General features: G+C 39.1%; 1 protein-coding gene across 2 annotated transcripts in view; it reads right to left on the bottom strand.

Annotated features, from left to right (window-relative positions):
* Sms (spermine synthase) overlaps nt 1-23,145 on the bottom strand; it is a 185,143-nt gene that overhangs the window by 84,603 nt on the left and 77,395 nt on the right. For both annotated transcript variants that reach the window (XM_067134867.2, XM_067134868.2), the window contains exons 5-7: nt 20,137-20,259; nt 10,908-11,062; nt 10,575-10,664 (exon numbers count right to left, since the gene is read on the bottom strand). In XM_067134867.2, the coding sequence (XP_066990968.2) occupies nt 10,575-10,664; nt 10,908-11,062; nt 20,137-20,259 (368 nt within the window). The remainder of the gene's footprint in view (nt 1-10,574; nt 10,665-10,907; nt 11,063-20,136; nt 20,260-23,145) is intronic.

Genomic DNA, 23,145 nt, shown 5'->3' with positions numbered 1-23,145 from the left:
AAATTTGGGAAACAGTGACTATATCAGTAAAGATGGTTGAAGTAGGTTGAAAGTGTTGCAACAAGTGGCTTGGAAACCCAGGGTACAGCCAAGGAGTATAGGCTGAATATTGTAATTCATCAACATGAATGAACACGAGATACTAACTTTCGTATCAGCTGCAAATCCGCAGGCTCCGGTATTGAACGAGGTTGTGCTGACAGAGATGCTTGGAGATGAGAGGTATAGCCTTGCTACCAGTGGACTTTTGCAGATGTTACAGCCACGTGGAGCAAGCATTTATATATATAGTACTGCCATAAGTTCTGTCAGTACTTTCAATGCATATAACTACTAAATAAAACTATGCAAACCCATTAATGTACATATATTCTGAATACACACAAAAAATGCTACAGAAGGAACATACTCTTATTTGAAATGAACACCATGAGTGACAACACAGCGGCAAAGACATTGAGGCCACTCATCAATTGCTGCACGAATCGTGCCCAGTGGAATTTTTTTGACAGCTGACGTGATTGATTTTTTAACATTCCGATATTGCGGTGCCATTTTTGACATGCTATTGTCTCGAGCTTCTGCCACAGAGAATAAACCAATGGACTGAGGTCCGGACTTTCACTAAGCCAGTCAGCAGCAGTGATGAACCGTGAGACAGTGGTTGCCAACCTCTGCCAATCATTGTGTGCAGAAACGCTACCCTGCTGAAAAATCCACCATTTTCCTTCAAACAGCTTCAAATTGATACATGGTATCACCTTTTCCAACAATGTCTTTACTTCACCTTCAAAAAAATAAATCTCCGATGCTCCCCTCCAGGAAACCGCCCACCATACCATGACAGAAGCAGGGTGATGTCTGTGCTACACACATGGAACTTTCTCTCTTGCTTCCTTGGAGGACCGTATGTACACACGATCATTTTGCTTGTTAAACAACTCTTCCACAGTGAATATTTTTTCATCTGTGAATAGGATATCACGATACTACCTCTCCCCTTATGTCATTAACAAAGCCAGCTATCGAACCCGGCGTATCTCCTTTAATTTTTCAGTTAGTAAATGCCATGTGTATCTTTTATATGCACCAACATGTAAATCATCTTTCAAAATATGTGACATAGTTCGTGGAGATATATTCATTTCACAAGACAAAATTCTTTGTTTACACAAAGGATTGAGTCGAACCTTGCACGAACAGCATTCACAACTTCTTTTCTGTGTACACACCTAGGACGACCAGATCTGACACGATCAGCAGTTGCACCCATTTGTTTAAATTGTGCTATTGTCCAAAACACAAACTTTCACCGACACCGAGAGATTTCAGCGTAGAAAAGGTTTCCTTAGCTCGCTTTCTGCAACAAAGTAACACCAATACAGCAATACGATTTCATAACTCCCCACTCCATCTTTCATTGCTGCCAGCTGTTGGTACACTGCAAGCCAGTTACTAGCCGAGTTGTGAAGGTGACCTTGTGGATGATGACATACAGCATTGCCACGCGTCTTCATTCACAATTAGCATACCCTACAGCGCATTTAGATTTTACTGGCAGAAATTATGGCAGTACTGTGTATATGTATGCGTATGCACATGCGATAAGTTCATTATCCATTTGAATAACCTTGATTGTGGAGTGATTACGGAGCAGACCACAAAGACATTACGGAGTCATTACGAATGTATTACTATGTTATGACGAGTCATTCCCAGTGTGCATTCTGTGGAAGAAGCTACACTCAACTCTCAATTTACCGGGATAATGTAGGGTTAAGGCTTCCAGGATAAGTAAAATTGCAGTTAACGCGCAAAAAGTTATACAATAGTATTTGAGTTCTCTTGTCTTTGTTTTGGCAGCAAAGTGGCGGCGGTGGTGGAAAACTCAGTTTCATTGTGAATACTGTGTGCGTGACTGTTGAATAAGTATTTATTGCAATTTAGGTTGCCAAATTTACAAATATTGCTCTTCTAGTATTTATATACGAATCGCGTGTGACAAATGCGAACAGTTTGAAATAAACAATGAAGCGATTTCTTGTGCAGGAAAATACGTGTGGTGAAGTTTCCGTGACCAGTGACGCTAGTAAGAAACCAAAAATCGTTCAAAAAGTCAGGGAGGAATACTCGAAAGAATGGCCCTGTTTACTTCGTTCCTCAAAATCTCCTTCACACATGTTTTGTAGTGTGTGTAGCCACGATTTTTCAGTTGCGCATGGTGGGCGAGAGGACTGTCGTAAACACGTGGCTAGCAAAATTCATATGGATACAGTTAAGCTGAGGCACACAAACAAAAATTTAACCTTTTTTGCTAAATCCTCGGAAGATGAAAGCTTAGTAACAAACGCGGAGTTGTTGTCTACGACTTTTCTTGTTGAATACAACTTGCCTTTAGCCTGCAGTGACCACGCGGGACGTTTGTTCAAGAAAATGTTTCCCGATTCGAAAATAGCTTCTAAGTACGGTTGTGCGAGAACAAAAAACGGGAGCGCTAGTTAAAACTTTGGCTTCTACAGTTGAGGGAAAGGTAACAGAGTTAATGAAGTCCCAGCCCTTTGCCCTGGCAACAGACGGCAGTAATGGTGTGAATGACAAAAAGCTCTAACCATTAGTTGTGACGCTTTTCGATGAGGAATCTACGCAAATTTCAACGATAATTCTTACAATTCGGGAATCCAGCGACAATACAGGCAAAGGAATATTCAGTATTTTGGATGATGAGCTGAAGAAGAGGGGGATTCCGTGGGATAACTGTGTAGGTTTTGCATGTGATAATGCAAGTACTGTGACTGGTGTTTCCAAAGGTGTGAGCTCCTTCATTTGTAAAGAAAATCCTAATATTCGTGTGCAAAGCTGTGCTTGCCATCTTGTGCACTTAGCTGCTCAAAAGGGGTGCAGTGCTTTTGTAAATGTTAAAATTGAACAGTTTTTAATTCATGTTTATTTCTATTTGCTGAAGAGTTCAAAGAGGCAAAATGCTTTAAAGGTATGCCAGGAAGTCTGGTGAAAAGCCACACAAAATTTTGAAATATATTTCTACCAGGTGGTTATCTCTTCTATATTGTGTAATCAAGGGTCTTAGAACAGTGGGACCCTTTAAAAATGCTCTTCTGTGAATCAGATTCTGACAAGGCCAACTCAAAATTTCTGAAAGTCAAGGAACAATTCGAAAATCCATCTACTAAGCTTTACCTTTTGTTTCTCAGTTCTGTTCTTCCACTTTTCAACTCCTTAAATGTATTCCTCCAACAAGAGACACCGCTTATTCATAAACTTCACTCATAGTTAAATGAATTTTTCAGTGACCTTATTGTTCGTTTTGTGAGAGCATCCTCTTTTCCAGAGTCCAATACTAATTTGCTTGATGTGAAATTTAGTTCTGCAAAGTTGCAGAAAAGTGACAGCGAGTTGGTCATTGGGGCAAACACAAGGGCTTACATAAGGGCAGTTTCTCTAGATGAAACTACATTGAAAAACGTTTATTCCGATGTGAGACTGTTCTATACAAAAACATTGTTAACAAATGGCCAATTAGGGATAAGTTTCTCGAGCATGCTGAAATTGCTGATGTTCTCCAAAGGAAATCGAAGAGTTTCTTATCAGTAGAATTTATGAATGACCGGTTTCCTAAAATACTGTCATCAGAAGAAATTGATTCTTTGGAAACTGAGTTTAGTTGTTTCCAATTTGATGGATTCCCTTTTGACAAGGATGAAAGGGCTGAAAGACTTTGGTTCAAAATTTCAAAGATCGGTGATGCTTCAGGTATGAGGAAGTACCCTTCACTGAGTAAACTAATGATGGCTATTCTTCTAGTACCCCATAGCAATGCTCCGATGGAAAGAGTTTTTAGTTTGGTGAGGAAGAATAAGACTGAATTCCGTGCTAATATGAACACCGAACTGTTAAGTGCTCTGTTAGAGCAGAAGATGCATATGATATCAAAAGAGAAAGCCTGTCACCAGTGTACCTTTACGAAACAGGAACTACAAGCTGCTAAGGGGGCAACTACAGTACTGAACAAAAGAAATGATCCTTCAACCTCCACTCAGATAGGTACTGCAGATCACCTGTTCCTCTAGCAGGTAAGAATCAGACAGTGTTTATATTGCCAATCTTTGAGTATGTTATTTTTGGTTGAATTGTATGTTGTTCACTGATTTTTCAATGATGTGCAAGTGAGATATCGATTTCTGCCCTTGAGGCAAATTGTGGAAGCCGTATCTCTGCCGTTGAGGGGCAGATGTTCAGAATATGAGAGAGACCATCCTTCACGCGATGGAAGATATATTAATTCGAACGGGACCTATCACCACGCCTTCAGCCTCCTCAGAACTAACCAGCAATATACGACACCTAGACCCAAAGGTGATTAAAGAGAGCCTTCTGGAATTCCACGGGAGACTGGAAGAGAACCCGACTAGCATCGTCGAGGGATCGGTCAGGCTACTAGGAAGGACTAATCTACCGGAGGACATCTTCGTTCAACTTGTCACACCGCAGTTAAGGGGCATGCTGCTACTTGGTGGAATAACTTGAAGGGCTTGAGCTTAAACTGGACTGACTTAAAGAGGGTATTGCTTGCTAGGTTTAATTCCGAAGGGGTGAAGATCTCTGTGAAAAGGAAGCTACTGACTGATGCACAACTCACTGGCATGAGAGCTAGCACGTTCATCCTCCAGAAGTACCAGCTCTTCAAGCGGCTGCATCCTGAAGGAAACGAGAACAAGATCCTACCAGACATCGTAGAGCTACTCCATGACAAGATTAGATTCCTAGTGAAGTTATTGCAACCGAGATCCTTTGATGATCTGCGTAGAATCCTTACCCAGTTGGAAGAAGAACACAAGAGTAAAGCCACGGAAGAGACTAGCTTGGTTAGGAAATGCTACCAGTGTGGAAGAACGGGACACCTGAAGAACAAATACCCGACCCATTCTGGATCGAGGGGGAAATGGGACCGGGAACAAGAATGTGCCTCAAGACCCGACAGAAAAGCAGCCCTGGACAAGTAGGAAAGGGATTGGTCAGATTTTGAACAGAACAGACCAACCTCGCCCAGCTATCATATTGAGGATAGGCAACGAGAATTTTTCAGCCATACTTGACAGCCAAGCAAGTCACACATTCGTAAATGGGACTGTTGCCAGATTACTACCGCCTATGAAGTCTCACCATTTCGGAAGGGTGGTGGGAGCAGCGGACAGGGTAACCTGTTCCATCCAAGGACAGACTAACCTAATCGCTAAATGCATGGATCTTCCTGTTGTAGTTAACGTTGCAGTGATTCAGAACCGAATACCTGACATTATATTAGGTCATGACTTTTTGGTAGAATACAAGGTGATGCTGGATCCTCCATGGCTCAGACGGCAGCGTGTCGGCCTCTCACCGCTGGATACCGTGGTTCAAATCCCGGTTACTCCATGTGAGATTTGTGCTGGACAAAGCGGAGGCAAGACAGGTTTTTCTCTGGGTACTCCAGTTTTCCCTGCCATCTTTCATTCCAGCAACACTCTCCATTCTCATTTCATAGCATCTATCAATCATTAATAAATCACTTTGGGAGTGGCAACCCCATCATACTAATAGCCTATATCTGCTTCATTCATTACATCCCTGACTGGAAAACAGGTTGTAGGTTTTCATTTTTTCACAAGATGATGCTAGACTATGCAGCTCAGGAAGTCTTTTTGGGAAAAGGCAGACATCTGAGGGTCGCCTGGCAGGATGGAAATCTCCGGACTCACAATCATGTGGAAGTCGACGTAGAGCTGGGAGATATCCAGTTAACGCATCTTCAACCCAGTGAAGAAGAGGAGCTGAGACATGCCTTAAAGGACTTTTCAGAAGTCATCACCAATCAAATGGGACGGACTACCACTGTAATGCACACCATTGAATGCAGCACTTCCTCACCCATCAAGCAATGCCCATATCCAATCAACCCGGATAAGCGCAACTTCGTCATTCAGAAGATTCAAGAGATGGAAGGGCAAGGTCTCATCGAACCTTGTACATTCTGCTAGGCTTCTCCTACTGTCCTACCGAAGAAGAAGAAGAAAAAGAAGAAGAAGAAGCAGAAGAAGAAGAAGAAGAAGAAGAATGGGGAGTATCGACAGTGTGTGGAATTCAGCAAGTTGAATGAGAAGACCGTTAGTGACGCTTACCCCATGCCTGACTTGAAAGACTCACTGAAACAAGTAAGTGGATCTAGGATTTTTAGCACACTGGATCTCAACTCCAGATACTGGCAAGTGGAGGTCAAGGAAAGTTCTAGGCCATTGACCGCCTTCATGACACCGAGAGGATTGTACCAGTTTAGAATAATGCCTTTTGTACTGAAGAATGCTTCTGCAACCTTCATGCAACGGATGGATAAGGTATTCTCAGGATATATTGGAGATTTCTGCCAAGTGTATCTCAACGACATCTTAATCTACAGCAAGAATATTCAAGAACATCTTGTACATCTGAAACCTTCAGGGGCTGCCCAATGCTCTGTTTCAGCAGGATAATGCCCGCCCACACACTGCTCGCATCTCCCAACAGGCTCTACGAGGTGTACAGATGCTTCCATGGCCAGCGTACTCTCCGGATCTCTCACCAATCGAACACGTGTGGGATCTTATTGGACGCCGTTTGCAAACTCTGCCCCAGCCTCGTACGGACGACCAACTGTGGCAAATGGTTGACAGAGAATGGAGAACCATCCCTCAGGACACCATCCGCACTCTTATTGACTCTGTACCTCGACGTGTTTCTGCGTGCATCGCCGCTCGCGGTGGTCCTACATCCTACTGAGTCGATGCCGCGCGCATTGTGTAACCTGCATATCGGTTTGAAATAAACATCAATTATTCGTCCGTGCCGTCTCTGTTTTTTCCCCAACTTTCATCCCTTTCGAACCACTCCTTCTTGGTGTTGCATTTGCTCTGTCAGTCAGTGTATACCACTTCACAGGTGGCTGCTTTTTCCGATACTGGAAGGGGACACTGCGTTCGGCGCATGAAACTCTAAATATTCTTAAACGAGGATTACTGAGAAATCCGAAAATAATATTCTGAGACTTCAAGATGAAATGGCATTCCTTGTGTATCTTTTTGAACACTTCATACACTTACATTTAAAAAACAAAAAATCGTAATTTGTGGTGCGTCATTTGTAAAGGTGTAATAATGATGGGTAATTCGTAATTATTACGATTGAATCGTAATAGTTGGCATCTCTGTATCATCTACAGTTGAAATTTTTGATTCTAGGTACTGTTCTTTGTAAACCTGCGTGTACACTTGAGATATTTGTCTGGTTAAAACTGTATCAGCTTGAGAAATCTTGTCATCCACCTTCGAAATTTGTTCGGAAATCTGGTCTGTTAAGGCGGAATTACCTTTGGAGATCTTGCTATTGAGTGTCTGTATCATGCTCATTATGTTGGAACACATTGTGGTCATATTTACCTCATCTTCCGATGACGAGTCCAGTTGTTCATCCACCTCGATGAAAAACCTTTTGGGATCTTTGTTTTTAGTGAGGTCTTCTCATAGCCGTGTCTTCAATTATCTCTTACTGCTGTTCATCGAAAGATTTCGTTCTGCGAGTTTGTCTTGAAGTTGTTTTACAGACTTATAAATTTCAATGTCACTTTCATTTTATTCCGATTTTCACTTACACTCTTATTCACTACTGAAAATTATTCTCATGTCCTGTCAAGGTCACCACTTATCGTATTCACAAAGACGCACACACGAGTTGCTTTCAATTGTGCAGATTGTTTTATTTAAAATTTATACACACATTAATAGTTGCATATCAAATGAACTACTATCTTGAACTCTATCAACTGCCACATTAGCATGGCAACCAACTACGGAACACTTGACAAGATCACGAGCTCACATTCTTAACTCGACTAACGACTCTCACTAACAATTCAACTAAACAACCCAAGATTGTCCTTTATATACATTGCCTGGCCAGGTTTCCAGAAAAGTATGACACAACATACTTTCTCATATCTTCTCAAGTCTCCAACAACCTATATACAAATGAACAGAACATTCTGTAAAACTCGAGTGACAACAGGACAAAGACTCTTATCCTAGAGTTGCACAACTCATACGATTCATGTTGCACAACATTACATCGGATTTATACATCATATTTACAGGTAATAATAAATTATATACTATTAATTATGTGTTCTTACATTAAATAGTCATAAAAATAAACATACAGCAGAAGTATCGTGACATAACCTCACATGTTCTGTTACATAAGACAGATCATACAACACACCAATAATAAATTATACGACCACGATTTATACCAAATAAAGTCCGTACTGACAACCTGTCGTACATGACAACGTAGATAATAATAAATGTAAACAACTTCATAGATCAAAATACCAGAGTATATAGCCACACCTCACAAGCCATAATAATAATAATAATAATAATAATAATAATAATAATAATAATAATAATAATAATAATAATAATAACACCACCACCTACTAATCGAGCTCAATATTTTCATTATTTACCCCTGGATTTAGAGAATTGCTTCCGAGTTATACTAGTCCATTACACACTTGCATCACCATGTATGATAAATAAAAAATTTAACACAGTAGAAAAAATCAGTTCATTCAAAATCCCGCCCAATTTGAAGAATTTCTTGTTCCCGGAAACATGAGATACGGTTTTGCATGTTATCTATATTGTTTAATTCAAAATACAGATAATTCGTAATTCGAAGTACAATGTCGGCCCCATTACCGAAATTCAGGCTTTTAATTCGAAACTGCCTTTACATTTTAAAACAATAGTACGTCACAGAGTAATTTAAATTCAAAATTTATCCGCACCATGATAGAACGCGTGTTCCGGAATGTGGAGGGGTAGCTTTCCGCACTTACACTCACTTCGGTGTGTCTACAGTTTGCTTCATAATTGCGAAGTTGAATGAAATCGGAATTCTGTTGTATTCAACGCTGTACTGTCATGCAGCAGGCAGTGCGTGGAAAAACAGAATCCGCGAACACTGGCGATGCCGACAGTCGACGAAAAAGCATGGCTCGTATAATCAATTCGTAGGCACCGAACAATATTGTCATTGCCAATGAAACCACGTTGCTTTCTTTTAATGCCGAGCCCAAATAGTCTTATGGTTTTAAAGGAGAAAGTGCCAGCCAGGGAATTGTACAAGGGTGGGGCTCATTGTACTGTGTTGCAATGCACACGGAAGCGAGAAACTTTATCCCCTCATGACAGAAAAGTTTGATAAGCCACAATGTTTTAAGGGCGTCTGGCACTTTCCGTAAAGTACGAGGCATCTAAAAATGCAAACAGTACAGTAATCCAAAAAATAATGCATTTGCAGTTTGCACAGGGAAACCAGCATAATTTATCCTTGTCTTAGAATTGTTTGATTTTTTCTTTCGTTGCGCGAGGTTATGTTTGTCAGTGATTTATCCAAGTGCATTATTTGAACATTGTAAATGCACTTTGTTGGATCCATGGAAATAGTTTTCTTCCATGGAATTTGAAAGGTTTAAACTGTGAATCAAAGTGATTGCACGCATTGATGGGTCTTAGAATACTTTGTGTCGTGGCAAGTGTTTACATTTCCGAAGTACGAGAGAAGTGCCATGGCGGGAAATCGTACAAGGATAGAGTCACAGGAAAGTTCGATTAGCATGATGTTTTAAGGGCATCGGGTATTTTCTGTATAAGTACAAGGCATCTAAGATGCATACAGTAGGCTACAGTAATCCTGTGAATAAAGCACTTGCACATGGGAGCCAGCATAGATTTCTCCTTGCCTTTGAATGTGCTTCTTTTTTTTCTTTCTTTCTTTCTTTCTTTCTTTCTTTCTTTCTTTCTTTCTTTCTTTCTTTCTTTCATTGCATGAGGTTATGTTTGTCAGTGAGTTATCCAAGTGCATTATTTGAATACTGTAAATGCATCTTCTTGGATACATTTTGGAAATAGGTTTTTTTTTTTTCCATTGCATTTGAAAGATTTAAACTGTGAATTGAGGTTAACTGCATGCAGTAACGGGCCTTAGAATATTTTGTAATGCGGCAAGGGTTGGCACTTCTAAATTACAAACTGGCGGTTAATTCGAAATCACGTAATTCGAAGTCCAATTTTTGAGTCCCAACAACTTTGAATTAACGAGGTTTTACTGTATATTTATATATTTAATTTCAGGCACACAGAGAAGGTCTGACATGTATTTTTGAACACACTACTATTTCATGACTGCTAAAAATATTGATACTACTTGGCTTAATCAGTGAAACCTTTCATACACTACCAACATGAACAGGACATTCAGTAAGCAAATTCTGAAATATTTTCACTGACTGAACATATATTTAGTATCAGAAGTCAGAACATTTCTTAAGGCTCAAATTCCACTCACAGGTAGTGCCTTAACTTTTTTCTTTCAAAATCATATGTATGCCTGTCAGCTGCTCTTCTTTCATGTAAAAGAGGTACGTAACATGTTCTATAACAACACCATGAAAAATGTAATAATTCTGAATTTGTATATGTTACCTGATAATTCTCGCCATTATAATTATCAAGGCATGTCCCACAGCAGCTACGAAGGTACTTTCTACAAGCCTCCATCACCTGCTCATCAATCTGAGAACAGGAAAGTACCAGAAACTGATATGCAAAAGGAAATAATTATATCCATCAACTCAATCAGCAAAGTTTCAGATTAGACAACATTACATAATAATTGGGTAACTTAATAATCCATACTGATGAAAGTAATGCGGACTAACATAGTCACCACAGAGTACATACAAATTTGGGTAATATTTTTCTCAATCGAGTCATATTCACACAAGGGATATTATTGGATAAAATCTACAAACTAACCTCAATCATGGTTACAAATTTTGGTTTCTCCTTGAGTAGCTCCCATAGTAGTGCACCATCTCCTCCTCCAAGGATCACTATTTCTTTGTCCTGGTAGTTCTCCTTGCCACGCTGCATCAGAGTCTCCGTGTATATTAAGTCACTCTCAGACATATCTAAAATCACAAATTTGACTCCATCTCTGCCATGAAATATAAATTACAATTAACTATCCTACTTCACTGTTGTCAACAGTAAATTAATTATGTCAGAATGCTTTCAACCATTTTGGGTACATTCATACTCAGCTGGGACAAGAACACTTGGAATCTTGAGTTTGTTATTAACATTGGGTCGTACGAATAAAAGTGAGTAACTTCTCAGGAGTAGTAGAGAAGTGGACCACTTTAATGAGCAATTGCTCCATTTCATATGAATAAAAGTTGCCTGCAACTTCAGATACTTTGCTCTCTGACTTGAGCTATCGCTTAGCTACTGCTGACTTATGACGTCAGCGTAACTGTACTTTATGACTTCTAACTGGAGCTATGTAAGCATAGACAAAACCAAATGGCAGTCAAGAAGGTTTAAAACCTCTCATCTTCATCGTCATTCTAGGATGGACAGCAGCACTGAAGAAGAAACTGGTTGAGAGGTCCAGGCTTCATTTGTGTCAATTATTAAATGTTTTCCTGTTTTGTTTGAAAAGTCACAGTAACCAGAGTCCCAAAAGCAGAAATCTTCATATTTAAAATAAATTGTATCAATATATCAGTCAAACCATTGTGTAGGAATTACTGAAGCGCAGTTTTCTAAGAAAATAAATACAACATGGAGGATTTAACCCTCCCCACCCACTCTCCACCATCATAAGCCATTCCTTTATACCTAATGAACGATCAGTCTAGTATTGGTATTAAACATCTTCACAAAACACCTACAGATAAATCTCATATAATTACATAATAATCTGTTATTTCATTTCCAATTTAACGTTTTTCTTTTCTTTTTTTCCTTCCAAACATTAAAATTTATACAGAATAATTTAACAAATCAATCCACCAGATCAGAAGGCCACACATTCATACTGTAAATATCCCCATAAATATTACAAAATTATACTTCATATTTTCACATATAGACCAACCTTGCAACTTCAATTATACCAGTTGGCCATGGACTTTATAATAAAACTATCCATAATATAAAGTTTGATCTCTGTTATGCACTTCTCATATATTGTTTACCTTATACACCTATCCTAAAATGAAAGTTTAACTGCATCAAAGGACATCACAACAAATTCATATATCCAAATGATACATTTTTAATATAGTTATTGTGTTATCTTAGCCCTTGTGATGTTTACATCATATATCAAGTAGTAAGGATGTAAAGGAGAGGGCATATAAGTCTCTGGTAAGACCCCTACTAGAGTATGGTTCCAGTGTATGGGACCCTCACCAGGATTACCTGATTCAAGAACTGGAAAAAATCCAAAGAAAAGCAGCTCGATTTGTTTTGAGTGATTTCCGACAAAAGAGTAGCGTTACAAAAATGTTGCAATGTTTGGGTTGGGAAGAATTGAGAGAAAGAAGAAGAGCTGCTCGACTAAGTGGTATGTTCCGAGCTGCCAGCGGAGAGATGGCGTGGAATGACATTAGTAGACGAATAAGTTTGAAAGGCGTTTATAAAAGTAGGAAAGATCACAATATGAAGATAAAGTTGGAATTCAAGAGGACAAACTGGGGCAAATATTCATTTATAGGAAGGGGAGTTAGGGATTGGAATGACTTACCAAGGGAGATGTTCAATAAATTTCCAATTTCTTTGAAATCATTTCGGAAAAGGCTAGGAAAGCAACAGATAGGGAATCTGCCACCTGGGCGACTGCCCTAAATGCAGATCAGTATTGATTGATATTGATTGATATTGAAACATATATTACAACTTTATTATACATATCTCATATTATCAAACTAGTGCACCTATTCTGGAAGAAGGTTGAACTACACCAAACGACATCATAAAAATCGTATGTTGGAAGAATATATTTTGAATGTGTCATTGTGTTATCTTAAAGAAAGAGAATAAAGTGATGATGTTAGATCCTAACATTTGCTTCGAGAGGGAGCTGCAACAAGCCCAGGATATTAATCTGCAAAAACAAGCAATTTATACACCATGCCTGCCATATCTATCAGTTAAATTTAATATTCCTCTTTGTCAATGGGTTGTAAGAGGCCTCCTGTTTGTATCCAGAAGTACCCTGCCGAAGAACACAGCAACTATCCTTCAAAATTTAATAATTCCTTTTTACGACAGAGAAAATCTTATTAAAGATCATAACAGAGTCTCTGCAAATTATACAGTTTCATATATACATTAAATAGTAATCTCCTTACGATGAATTTTCCAGAAAAGATATGATCTCATTATTATAACTACATACTGTAAGTTATGTATTCCGGCCCTTCATGATCACCGTCACTGGAGGACAGATGATAATATTTATTAAAAAATATTACTTCTACAAGACTATAGTTTTCCTACAAGAACAAGTGATTCACATGTACAAGTGATGTAAGTTTAAATAGACTCATGTATGATCATAGCATGTTGTATCAATGAGTCAAGACATACCAATGTGATATATCGGGTTCTGGTGATTGTAAATTACATACAATGTCTTTTCCATTAGTGATTAAGGCTTATGATTGCCCAATAGAATGGTCAATATAATTTAATATAATATAATTTAAGGTATTGAATAGGTGGGGTGGACCTACCCATTTTTGTTAATAGTGATAAATCGTCAACATGGACCATGATGAAATTAATTTTAATATGAGCTCCAGATGGAGAAGTGAGGTCAGGAAATTCCTTTACGATTTCTTGAAACGTAGTCTGTAGAGCCTTCACACTGGGCTGTAGAGGGTTCACAGGTTGGACGTTCAATGATAAGCCTGTAATACCGTCGACCAAGCGTCTATTACGACAGTGTGGCAGAAGGTGGTAATAGGCAAGGACGTCTGATCCTATGATAGGAAGTGTGACATCAGCATTAACAAATTCCCATGAAAGTTCTCACTGAAGTCCGAGGTTGTTTCAAATGCAAAATTTTCTATGTGTAGATTGTGGAATTCTTAGTGGCGGCGAGTTCGTAACGGGTCTGATGGCAACGCCCCTTGAGAAAATGATGCAGGAAGCAACAAAAAACAGACTCAGTGCTGATAAGAAATCCAAGTTTGCTGTTCTTATCTGCGATCAAGAGGCGGCTTCCATCTGTTGGGCAAACATTTACCGCTGTCACTGGTTGCCGTTTGAGTTTGATTGGAAGCTACAAGGTGATTCACATTTCTGAACCTCTTCACGGAAACGGTGATGGTAGCGCAGACACCCTGTGCAGCAGCTGTCGGAGAAGACCTGCGGCTGTTGCTAAGACAGCATGGCCAATCCCAGGAACGAGAGCAAGTGCAAAAGGACGTTTGCAGTGTTGCCATTTGGTGTGAGAGTTCACCTATCCTCTTCGCAAGCTGGCTCACCTCATTAACTGGCAGTGTGTTCATGGCATGAAGAGTGGCGGGTAAGGACACGGGTAAAACCTCAAGAATTTTGTCAGCCAGGTCGGCAAGTTTATCTAATGGAATCTCACTTTGCGTTTGTAAACAGGCTTGCACTTGTGTGCTACCCATGAGGGATCTAAGGTGTCGTAAGAACTGGAATGGCTTATGGTTGTCAGGCTCTTCTCTCATGAGCAGTTGACGAATGTGTTGCTCTTCTGATAGGGAAAGACACTGAATGAGTTCGGTACACAAGCATGCGCATGCATTTTGTGCCACAGGGTAGGTGACAATATCTTCAACTTCCACGGCATAGCGACTGTCCAGTTGGGAAACAACGTACGCGTACTTTGTTGCATCTTGTATGATACCAGATACACTGAACTGCACTTCCACCTGAGTGAAGTATAACGCCAGTTTGTCTGGCCAGAAAACAGGTAACTTAACTCCAATACAGTTCACTACAATACTAACCTGAACAGGTGAAGATTGTGGCATTCGCTGCTGCTGCTGCTGCTGCTGCTGTTGTTCTTGTAGTAGGTGATTTTGCTCTTGTAATTGCTGTAGTTATTGTAATTGCTCTATAGCAAAGGCGGCCAATATCGTGTGAAAAACACTGACGTTATAGTGAAAAACTATATCACAAAATGTCAGATCATATTAGGGTCACCAATGTGGATGGCTAATGTATGTCAAAGGATATAAACTTCATGGTTTTGATCCGTATTGAATTGTGATCACAATAATAATTATTAAATTAATGTTGTAATGGTCCACCTTTTCAATACTATAATATGTAATGGTTGTCGAGTCCGCCATGCTAACTCACTACGCGCCGGGGCCGTCACCCATCGCCCCACCCCCTTACGCTCGAGCGCGCCAATCCGCGAGCAACACTCAAGCGCTGGGCCAGCCCTTCTCACTTCTATCTGCGGTTGCACCGCAGCGAACTATGGAAACGACTGGAAGACTAATCTGGAGTCTTCTATTTCGCGAGGTACCTCGATCCATTGAACATCCGGACTATTCCAGAAGGGCTGGCGCAGGTATAAAAGAGCAGTTACTTGCCTACAGTCAGCGAGTCAGTGAGAGCTAGTCAGTGAGAATTGTTCAGAGTGTGATGGTGAGGAGTGAGCGCAGTCAGGCTGAGGTGTCAGCCTAAATGGAGTATCTGCCTGTGGGAGCGGAGGACTCGTTCCTGTCTCGTTGACGTCGTGCGTGTGTATCTCTTGGGACCGGCTACGGGAGAAGAACCTTGGGTGTTCTGGAGTAGCGCGAAGAGAGCACTGGGTGCCGACGTGGAAGACTGCGGAGTTCAACGGGTTGAGTGAACAGTGAATACTATCCCGACCTGCGAGGCTGACGACCGTGACAGTGCTGAGTGTGACTGAGTGGCTGAGAGAGTGTACTGTAAATAATCGTCTGTGTGTGTATGTGTGTCATTGTAGATGGAACATAAGAGAAACTAAGAGAGAGAGCACGAACCGTGTAAGTGTGTAAGTGTGTAACCGTGTACGTGTGTAACTTGTGGCTCGGCTATCGTCTGTATGTGTGTAAATCTGTAGTTGTAGTGCTTAGTTAATAAATCTTAGAAATAGGTTGCTACCAGGTGCTGTACGCATTTATTTATTTAACTACCCCGCCAACACGTTACAATATGCAATATTATTGAATTACATTACTGAACTAGAGACTAGTTTTGGCCTTAGCTGGCCATCTTCCACCTTAATGCAATACATCTAATAACCAAACAAATGTACAAAAACACAATTGACATTAAAATCTGGGATGAACCATGTGTAATACATTAAAAATTAATTAGGCTCTAAATTCTTAGCATCTGGAGTATGCTCCATCATCCAGACTCTTTCTTGCATTAATATTCATAGGATTGTTAGTTCCATCACTGCTAGTCATTACAATTTCATTTGCAAAACGGGAACTGGTAAATGTTGATTCTGTAGTCAGATCATCAATCACCAAATTTACTCGAGTGGTGTTAGCAGTATGCAAAGCCACTGGACACCACTGTAAATAACCACCAGCTGACACAGAACTGCTAGATGGTGTTTCCACATCAACCACCGTAAATAAAATGAAATGCTCCTGTAGTGCTTGTTAAAATCTTGCTGAAATGCTGCTGGACATTGTCAGGACAGCACATGAAGATATGGTCAAAGCTGACACATTCTTAATTTGTGGCTGGTATAAATTCGCAATTCATTGTGGTGTCCATGAAGTTAACCTGAATACATGATGGATAAAATTAGATAAAATGAATGAATTGAAGGAGAGAGCGTGTTAGTGAAACGGCACAGGTTATATGAGATTTACCTCTCGTTGCGGCGTGCGATACGTGGCCTATTGTTGTGTGCCTCATACTAACGGTTGTGAGATTCAAAGGATAACGAAGGTGCGGGGCAAAGAGAGAGAGGTGTGACAAGGGGAGAGGTTCGGGAAAGGAGTGGGGGGGATTAAGGCGGGGCCGCAGGATGTGGGAAAAGAGATGGCTGCTGGGGAAAAGTGCTGTGAATATTATGAAAAACTGAATTATGACTTGTTGGTTTGATGTTTCTAAAAATGGGAATTAGAAAGTCAAATAGGATATTTGGCTTTTCTGAAATGTCATTAAGATCATGATTTGGGTTAAAATACTGATCCATATATATGAAGCAGCTTTCAGTAATGTTGAGGGGTCCTTTGTTCATGATTTTGAGAATTTTCATATCTTGTTTTATGTCGGTGAATTTGTGATTATAATCATGCATATGCTGCCCTAAAGCTGAAAATTTATTGTACTTCAGGGCACTGACATGTTCTGAGTACCTTATATAAAAATTTCTCCCTGTCTGTCAGACTTAAGAAGAATTACAACTGTTGCAAATAATCCTGTATACTCCTGATTTTGAAAAACTATTGAACTACTTTTAGGATGTGGCATTATGTAAGACTTGTGCATTCCTATTGTTGGTTTTGAAAACTACATTTACATTGTGCTTTTTAAAGATGTTGGTGACTTTGTAAATTTGTTCGTTGAACGTAAAGATAGAAAGGGAGGAGTTGTCTTGTTTATCTTTTTTCAAAGTGTTAGAGGGGCGATATTTGGACACAACAGTTTCTTAATTGAAAAAATAGTCATCTTTATTAAAAAAATAATCAATAAATATAAATATCGCCCCTCTACCACTTTAAAAAAAGATAAACAAAACAACTCCTCCCTTTCTATCTTTACGTTCAACGAACAAATTTACAAAGTCACCAACATCTTTAAAAAGCACAATGTAAAAGTAGTTTTCAAAACCAACAATAGGAATGCACAAGTCTTACATAATGCCACATCCTTAAAGAAGTTCAATAGTTTTTCAAAATCAGGAGTATACAGGATTATTTGCAACAGTTGTAATTCTTCTTACGTCGGACAGACCGGGAGGAATTTAAAATAAGGTATTCGGAACACTTCAATGCCCTGAAGTACAATAAATTTTCAGCTGTAGGACAGCATATGCATGATTATAATCATAAATTCACAGACATAAAACAAGATATGGAAATGCTCAAAATCATCAACAAAGGACCCCTCCTTAACATTACTGAAAGCTGCTTCATACATATAGATCAATATTATAACCCGAATCATAATCTTATTAACTGACCTTCTAATTCCCATTTTGCCGGGCTGAGTGGCTCAGACGGTTAAGGCGCTGGCCTTCTGACCCCAACTTGGCAGGTTCGATCCTGGCTCAGTCCGGTGGTATTTGAAGGTGCTCAAATACATCAGCCTCGTGTCGGTAGATTTACTTGCATGTAAAAGAACTCCTGCGGGACTAAATTCCGGCACCTCGGCGTCTCCGAAAACCATAAAAGAGTAGTTAGTGGGACGTAAAACAAATAACATTATTATTAATTCCCATTTTTAGAAACGTCAAACCAACAAGTCATAATTCAGTTTTTAATATTCACAGCACTTTTTCCCACCAGCCATCTCTTTTCCCACATCCTTCGGCCCCGCCTTAATCCCCCCACTCCTTTCCCGAATCTCTCCCCTCACCCCTTACCTTGCCTCTCTCTCTTTGCCCCGCCCCTTCCTTATCCTTTGAATCTCACAACTGTTAGTTACGAGGCACACAACAATAGGCCATGCACCGCATGCCGCAACGAGAGGTAAATCTCGTATAACCTATGCCATTTGACTAACACGCTCTCTCCTTCAATTCATTCATTTTATCTAATTTTATCTCTCATTCATTCAGGTTAACTTCATGGATACCGCAATGAATCGCGAATTTATAACAGCCACAAATTAAGAATGTGTCCGTTTTAACCATATCTTCATGTGCCGTCCTGACAATGCCCAACAGCATTTCAGCCAGATTTTATCAAACACTACAGGAGCATTTCATTTTATTTGCAGTGGTTGACGTGGAAACAACATCTAGCAGTTCTCCGTCAGCTGGTGGTTATTTACAGTGGCATTCAGTGGCTTACATACTGCTAACATCACTCAGCAAAGTCCCCCCCTCTTCTTTTGTTGGGAGTCCTCCAAGAAGTGTTGCGCTAACCACTGAACATACTGCTGCTGAAACCTATAAAGCTCTTTATAGTTAACCACACAATTCTCTATGGATTTTATAAACCTTTCTGTGCTGTACTGCAAACATACACTCCACCACTTCATGTTTCGACTGTATACTCCTCGATCTTGAGTCACCTACTGAGGTAACTCCCAAAATCACGAGAAGTTACTCCATAAAAATTTATATTTTATTCATACCATTATTGAGTAAATGCTCTGCGACTGAATAGGAAGGGAGCAACTGCACAATATGGAGAACTTGCTTTCAAAGCAAGCATGTACTACCATGTTTTATTCATACCAAAGTGAGTAACTGCTCCTAAACTGTGAGCAAAGAGTAAGTACTCACTTCTATTCATACGACCCATTGTGGTTAGAAGGTATAATTATCTACAACATGGTCAAATACTGCACATAATTTGAAATGTTTCTGTTCATACGGAAGTGAGGGAGTGAGAGTTTCACACTACGTATTCTAGAGGGTTAAGAACTGATGTAAAGAATTTCAATCATCATCATCATCAAGCTCACTGATAAGATAATACATTGGCATTAGTATGTTGTTTACGTTATATTCTTATAAAAGGGCAGCACTAGATGATGTGAACAACTACTCACTCATACCAGCAAACTATACAAAAACCTAAAAAAACACAGCATGAAATGATCCAAATATTCTAGACTTCACTACCAAAAAAAAACATCGCCTAGGAACCTAAATTCACGATATTCAGAAAAAGAAACCACAATGACAAAATGATCTACTGAGAATAATAACCATATTTTGAGTGCATCAATGATACTAATTATGGGTTGTTAGAAGGCAATTTCATACTACTGTTCAGATAGCTTTAGGATGAGTAGGCTATATACTCATGACACCAATAATGTACAGAATTAATTTCAAATTATTCACATAATTCATTCTAGAAAACAAATCAAACATTAAATTTACCAATGTTATATAGAAATTTCAAGCTGAATCCAACCAAGTTCAAATTAAGTACATTTTTGAATTAATAAATCATGATTTAGTCAAATCCTACAATACTTAAATTAGCTATACTATGTATAAATTAAAAGAAACTTTTTTACACCAGACTCAGTAACTTACTTTGAAGATCATCAAGGACCAGTAAATTTCCAAGGCTACGAGAATGTACAATCAGAATCTTCTGGTATTTTGACTTTTCATTGTAGAGTACTTTGTCAATATCATACTCCAGAATGCGCTCATCTGTAACAAACCTTCCATCAGTACCTATTCATTACCAGAACATTTCTTTTACAATAATGTGTGAAGACTTCACTGTTCAAAAAAGAGAATCACTCTTGAATAAACTACTTTCATGCACAATACTCTTACTATGCCAGTGAAATTAATAAACCATCTAATAATGACCTGGACTAATTCAACATAACAGAAAATGTGAAATCAAAGTTTAAGATATACTGAACTGAAAGATAAGAGATCTCAAGCAAGAGTGTAAGTAACTGACAGCACTGGTATATTTATGGCTCTTGTAACACTTTCATATACCAAATTTTGGTGAGGATCATTCATGAAGCAAGTACAGCAAGCCAATTTGAAAACTATGACTGCTGGTAAAACCGCTAAAGCATTATAAGTATTATATGTTGCTCAAGATTTAACTAGTAGGCACCAAGAGTACATAATTAAGAACACCAAAACCTCAACTAAGCCTTCCTGCAATGCTCGAAAAATAGGAAAAAGAATATACATCGTTTCGTAACACCCATATGATATTTATAATCACACCAATCCACCATGAAAGTTAAATGCAAGTCATACTTCACCATAGCAGTTGAACCATCAAGTTGTAACCCATTGGATATAAACAAGGAGCACCAAGCATGTTGGCTATGTAGTTCAAGACGTGCAGCTTTTGTTTGCATTTGGAAGATAGTGGGCTCAAACTCCACTGTTGGCAGCCCTGAAGATGATTTTCCATGGCTTCTCATTTTCACACAGGCAAATACTGGGACTGCACCTTAACTTTAGATTTACCACAGCAGTCAACATGACTACTTTCATGTTTTATTCTTCTGCCACACTCATGACATGACCCAAAGTATAAAATCCTTTGGGACTTACAATTTATTCAAGTTTTCTTTGGCACATATTTTAGAACAAATTAACTATTTTGATTTTTCTTCCATAATATTATATACCTACTATTACCAATGTAGTCATAATGACTGCTGCTGAAATGGCTTTGCCTTCTGAAGAATCGTATAGAGGTTTTCAAGCGGGACTTTACTAAATTAAATACTAACGAAGAGCGTATGAAGGCAGTGAATGGTTATCTTCACATCATACTCATTGTTGCACTACAATGAGTCAGCACAAGCTGTGTATTCAGACATAACAGAGTTCACTTACAATACCATCCAGCGAACAGTATCATGTTTATTGTTGCATAACACTGAGATAAAACATAGATGTCTTCATTGGACTGTTGTTCGCTTGTGGAACTTACGGCGCTGACAGGAATGTCTGGATTTGCAGTCTCAGAAATGAAGTTCAACGGTTTTCTCTGAAACTATGGCACATAACTGTTTCCTGGAGATAACGAGATTCCCCCCTCCTCCCCACCCCACGTCGGCTTTGACGAGAGGTCTACATGAGCTGTGACTGAAAACGAACACATTTGCACTGACATCGGTTATATGGGACAAGTATGTAGCTAACTGCATTATTTGTTGCAAACCAGCAGAAACATTACTGTGGACGGGCTGTTCTTTCCATCAAAAGCTCGATCTACAATCGCGCAGTTCAATCAATCAATACTGATCTGCATTTAGGGCAGTCGCCCAGGTGGCAGATTCCCTATCTGTTGCTTTCCTAGCCTTTTCCGAAATGATTTCAAAGAAATTGGAAATTTATTGAACATCTCCCTTGGTAAGTTATTCCAAACCCTAACTCCCCTTCCTATAAATGAATATTTGCCCCAGTTTGTCCTCTTGAATTCCAACTTTATCTTCATATTGTGATCTTTCCTACTTTTATAGACGCCATTCAAACCTATTCGTCTACTAATGTCATTCCACGCCATCTCTCCGCTGACAGCTCGGAACATACCACTTATTGAAATAATAACATTAAGTTATTTATTAGACCACCTAATCAATACAAAATCGTCTTGGATGATTTACATAAATTTGTTAGCTAATAGTGGGACATGTTTCGCCTTCTCTGAAGGCATCATCAGCCATAGTCTTAACCTTAAATTAAAAATAAGCGTCTAAATAACATGTAGTGATGAAATGAATTTTAAAATCTTGAAGAGATTTGAAGTAAAATAACATTAAAAATAACAATGATGGTTTGAAAATACAATGTGATGAGATACAATAGTGGAAGTATTAACAAAATTAACCTTAGAAGGCTGCTAAAATAAGTACAATGGAATAAAACAACAGATTGTTATACAACAAGTAGTAAGATTGCATAAAAGTAAAGTTGATAGTAATGGCGGTTATAATTAGACGATGGCGAAAAATCTTATGTAATCAAAGTAAAGAGGAGAGAGTAAAAGTCAAAGTTAGTCGAGAGATCCGAAGTTCATTATGATCTTGAAGATAAAGGATGAAAGTCAGATGCATATGGTGAAGTTGTAGAACACGTTGAGGATATGAAGTTGGTGAATAGAAGTTGAAGAACAGTTTCAAATAGGATCACTATGGACCATCTCAAAATTTGAAGTGATGTTCAAATGTTGTAAATTGTGAGTTTGTAGATATTCTAGTTGAAAAAGCATATACAAGTGGAATCACTTGACGGTGACAAAGATAGCTTGTAATATTATGAGTAAGAAGTATTTGCAACAGTAGACTTCTTGCTACGTGTGTTATAACTGAAGTTTTGTACATTACATGTAACATACCACTTAGTCGAGCAGCTCTTCTTCTTTCTCTCAATTCTTCCCAACCCAAACATTGCAACATTTTTGTAACGCTACTCTTTTGTCGGAAATCACCCAGAACAAATCGAGCTGCTTTTCTTTGGATTTTTTCCAGTTCTTGAATCAGGTAATCCTGGTGAGGGTCCCATACACTGGAACCATACTCTAGATGGGGTCTTACCAGAGACTTATATGCA

The sequence above is a fragment of the Anabrus simplex genome, chromosome 1 (genome assembly GCF_040414725.1).
Source record: "Anabrus simplex isolate iqAnaSimp1 chromosome 1, ASM4041472v1, whole genome shotgun sequence".
NCBI lineage: Eukaryota > Metazoa > Arthropoda > Insecta > Orthoptera > Tettigoniidae > Anabrus > Anabrus simplex.
The sequence above is the reverse complement of the archived record's forward strand: the minus strand, read 5'-3'. Positions and strand labels throughout refer to the sequence as shown.